This window comes from Galeopterus variegatus, unplaced genomic scaffold (assembly GCF_000696425.1).
Source record: "Galeopterus variegatus unplaced genomic scaffold, G_variegatus-3.0.2 Scaffold5519, whole genome shotgun sequence".
Taxonomy (NCBI): Eukaryota; Metazoa; Chordata; class Mammalia; order Dermoptera; family Cynocephalidae; genus Galeopterus; species Galeopterus variegatus.
The window spans coordinates 100,038-103,458 of NW_007731630.1; the positions used below are offsets into that span (position 1 = coordinate 100,038).

At 32.8% G+C, this 3,421-nt stretch overlaps 1 protein-coding gene across 1 annotated transcript in view; it reads right to left on the reverse strand.

Annotated features, from left to right (window-relative positions):
- LOC103604980 (myotubularin-related protein 13) overlaps positions 1-3,421 on the reverse strand; it is a gene marked incomplete at its 5' end in the record, with an annotated part of 148,821 nt that overhangs the window by 99,143 nt on the left and 46,257 nt on the right. Inside the window, one exon of the mRNA XM_008589562.1 lies at positions 2,861-3,010. Within this exon, the coding sequence (XP_008587784.1) occupies positions 2,861-3,010 (150 nt within the window). The remainder of the gene's footprint in view (positions 1-2,860; positions 3,011-3,421) is intronic.

Genomic DNA, 3,421 nt, shown 5'->3' on the forward strand with positions numbered 1-3,421 from the left:
GTTCGGATCCCACATACAGACCGGTTCCTGCTCACTGGTTGAGCGAGGTGCGGGCGCAACACTGAGGGTTGCGATCCCGTTGCCGGTCCGGTCCGGTCCGGGCGCGACACTGAGGGTTGCGATCCGTTGCCGGACACGAAAAAAAAGACAAAAAGGAAAAAAAATAAATAAATAAAATAAAAGACCCCAAATAGCCAAAGCAATTCTGAGCAAAAAGAACAAAGCTGAAGGGATCACACTACCTGACTTCAAAATAAACTACAAAGCTATAGTAACTAAAACAGCATGGTACATGAAAACAGACCCACAGACCAATGGAACAGAACAGAGAATCCAGAAATCCACATGTATTTATAGCCAACTGATTTTTGTTTAATGCCTTTCTTTTCTGACCCCCAGAGGTAATTTTCTTAAATATTTTGTTTCTTACTACTTTGTTTTCTTTATAGTTTTACCACATATGTCTGTATCACTAAATGCAGTATCCATAAATAATATATAATATGTTTTTTGAATTTTATATAAGTGGAACCATATCATAATTGTCTTTTCATTTAAAAAAAAATCATCATCTTTAAGATTCATCCACATTGTTCCTTGTAGCTGCAATTCATTCACTTTCTGTGGTAAATAACATTCTATTATAAGAAGATACCATAATTTATTTAACCATTCTAATGCTTGTTGGCATATGAGTTTTTTCAAGTTTTCTATTTCAAAGAATACTGCTATGAACATTTTTGTGCATGTTTTTTGGTGTATATGGGCAAAAGCTCTTCCAGAAGTGAAATCACTGGGTCATAGAAACAGAGTAACTGTTTCATATGCAGCTTTATAAGACAATAACAAATGATCTTACTTCTTCTCTCATATCTTATTAATTACATCTTATTAAATTTTCTAAAGTGGTTGCATTAATTTACACATTCACCAGCAGAGTTTACATGTTCCATTTGTTCCATAACTTGTCAACACTTGATATGATCAGATTTTTATATTCTTGCTAAATAGTGTAAAAGGCTATGTCATTGTGATTTTAATTTGTTTGTTCAATTATTGACAAAGACCATTCTTTCCTTTAAATCATCTTTTTTATACTCATATATACTTCATATTTTTTATACTTACATATATACTATATATGTGATTTATATATATAGTATATATATATATATATATGTTATATACTTTATAGACGTTATATTTTCATATCATTTTCTATTATCCAAGTGGGCTTCTTTTTGTTTGAGATACTTAAGTCTTCTGCTCATTTAAATATTAGATTGTTTGTCTTTCTTTTATTGATTTGTAGGAGTTCTTAATATGAGTACTAATCTATTGGTAGTTATGTTTTTCAAACATCTCTCACTCTGATGTTTGTGTTTTCATTCTCTTTCTGGTATCTTTTGATGAACAGAAGTTCTTAATTTTAATGTATCAAATTTATCATCTTTTCTTTTAAGTTTGGCACTATTTGTGATTTGTTTAACAAATCCTTCCCTGCCCCAAAGTCATAAGGATACCTCTTGTATTGGGTTTGAAAAATATAATGTTTGAATAATACAGGTTAGCTTTTTTTGTCTCTTCATATTTAAGTCTTTAATGCATGTGGAACTGATTTTTGAGTATGGTGTTAGGAATGTGTACATGTTTTTGTGTGAATTGTATATTATGTGTATGTGTCACCCTAATGTCCCAGCACTATTTACTGAATTGCTCATTATTTTGCCACTTGTCTAAAATACCAATTTTCTCATAAATCATGTTTCCATATATGTGTGCACCTGTTTCTAGGCTCTCTGTTCTGTTCTACTGGTCAATTTGTTTATGATTGTCTCAGTTTCACACTGTCTTTACTATAATTTTAAACTAATTTTTTGATATCTGACAAGGCAAATTCTCATGCTTTGCTGTTTTTTTTTTTTTTTTTAAGGGTGTGTTGGTAATTATAAGGCTCTGCTCTTCCATTTGGGATTCTGATAGGAATTGCATTTCCTCTAGAGATTATTTTGGGGAGAACTGACATCTTTATTGTATCGAGTCTTCTAATCCATAAACATGGTGGATCTCATTTTTTAAGCCTTTGTTCATCCACAAAGCTTATTATTAATTATATCCTATAATTCTTGCTTTCCAATTTACTGGTATTTAACATACATTTTATTTAATTTCTCTGGAGTTCCATATATGGTCTTTGAAATCTTAATATTTAATTATATCTTCTCCATGTGTAAAAGGTTTCAGAAGTTTTGCATCGCCTGTAGAGAACAGGATGCCAATGTCATAGGATATCTACATAAGAAAGACAGGATGGGGAAACAAGATTACTTGCTTCTCCCAAACTGGGTCTTCATTATTTTGTGGGAAGTTTACCTCTCTAAGAAAATACACATATTTTGAAGTCAACTGGATACGTTTTTTGTGTGTGCTTTACACACACAAAGTGCTTAGTAAATACTTGAGTAATTCTTTTATTATTTGCATTATCCACCACTCATTGTCCTCTGCTTTAATTGCACAACTGAAAACTGACTGAAAAGGGCTGATGTGACTAGAGACATTAAGTAATATATAACTGAATGCTTTAAAGATGACTTTTCATTTTCAAAGTACTTGTTCATACTACAAAACTAGTAAAATAGTCTAGTATTTTTCAAGAGAAAACAAAGAGTGAAAACCTCTTAATGTTTATAACCAAGGAATGAATAAGTGTTTCTGACAGAAATGGTATGAATCTTGACTCTTCATCTTATTAACTGTGGCAGACTCATGAACTTGATATATTGGTAATTACCAAATCTCCTGGAAAAACAAAAGTATTCTCAAATAAGAGGCACAATCTGAAAGAATTAAAAATTACCTGTAGAGTACAATTCATCATCCTTATTATGTAGTCAAACTGCTGATGATCTAATATTGCCCGGTTTTGTTGGACATGCAAACCCAGTTCATCAGTGAGACATTGTCGTGCTGCCTTTCCTTTAAGGGCTCTCATAGCAGCAGGAAGGGTCTGAGGATAAGGAAGGTACAAGTAACCAAAAGATATCACTGGAAAAAAAAGCTTTTAATCACACTGAAAATTCAATTATATCCTGTAAACCATTGAACAAAGTCGTTAGTAGAAATAAACTCCTGGGGAAGAAGTGATCTGCTATTAAGACCAATGATAAAATAGATTTGTGCTTATTTTTATTTGTAAGTCAGCAAGAAAAACAAGTAGAATTAGTTTATATGGGGGCCGGCCTGTGGCTCACTTGGGAGAGTGTGGTGCTGTAAGCACCAAGGCCACAGGTTCGGATCCCATACAGGGATGGCCGGTTAGCTCACTTAGGAGAGCGTGGTGCTAACAACACCAAGTCAAGGGTTAAGATCCCCGTACCGGTAATGTTAAAAAAAAAAAAAAAAAAAAAAAGAATTAGTT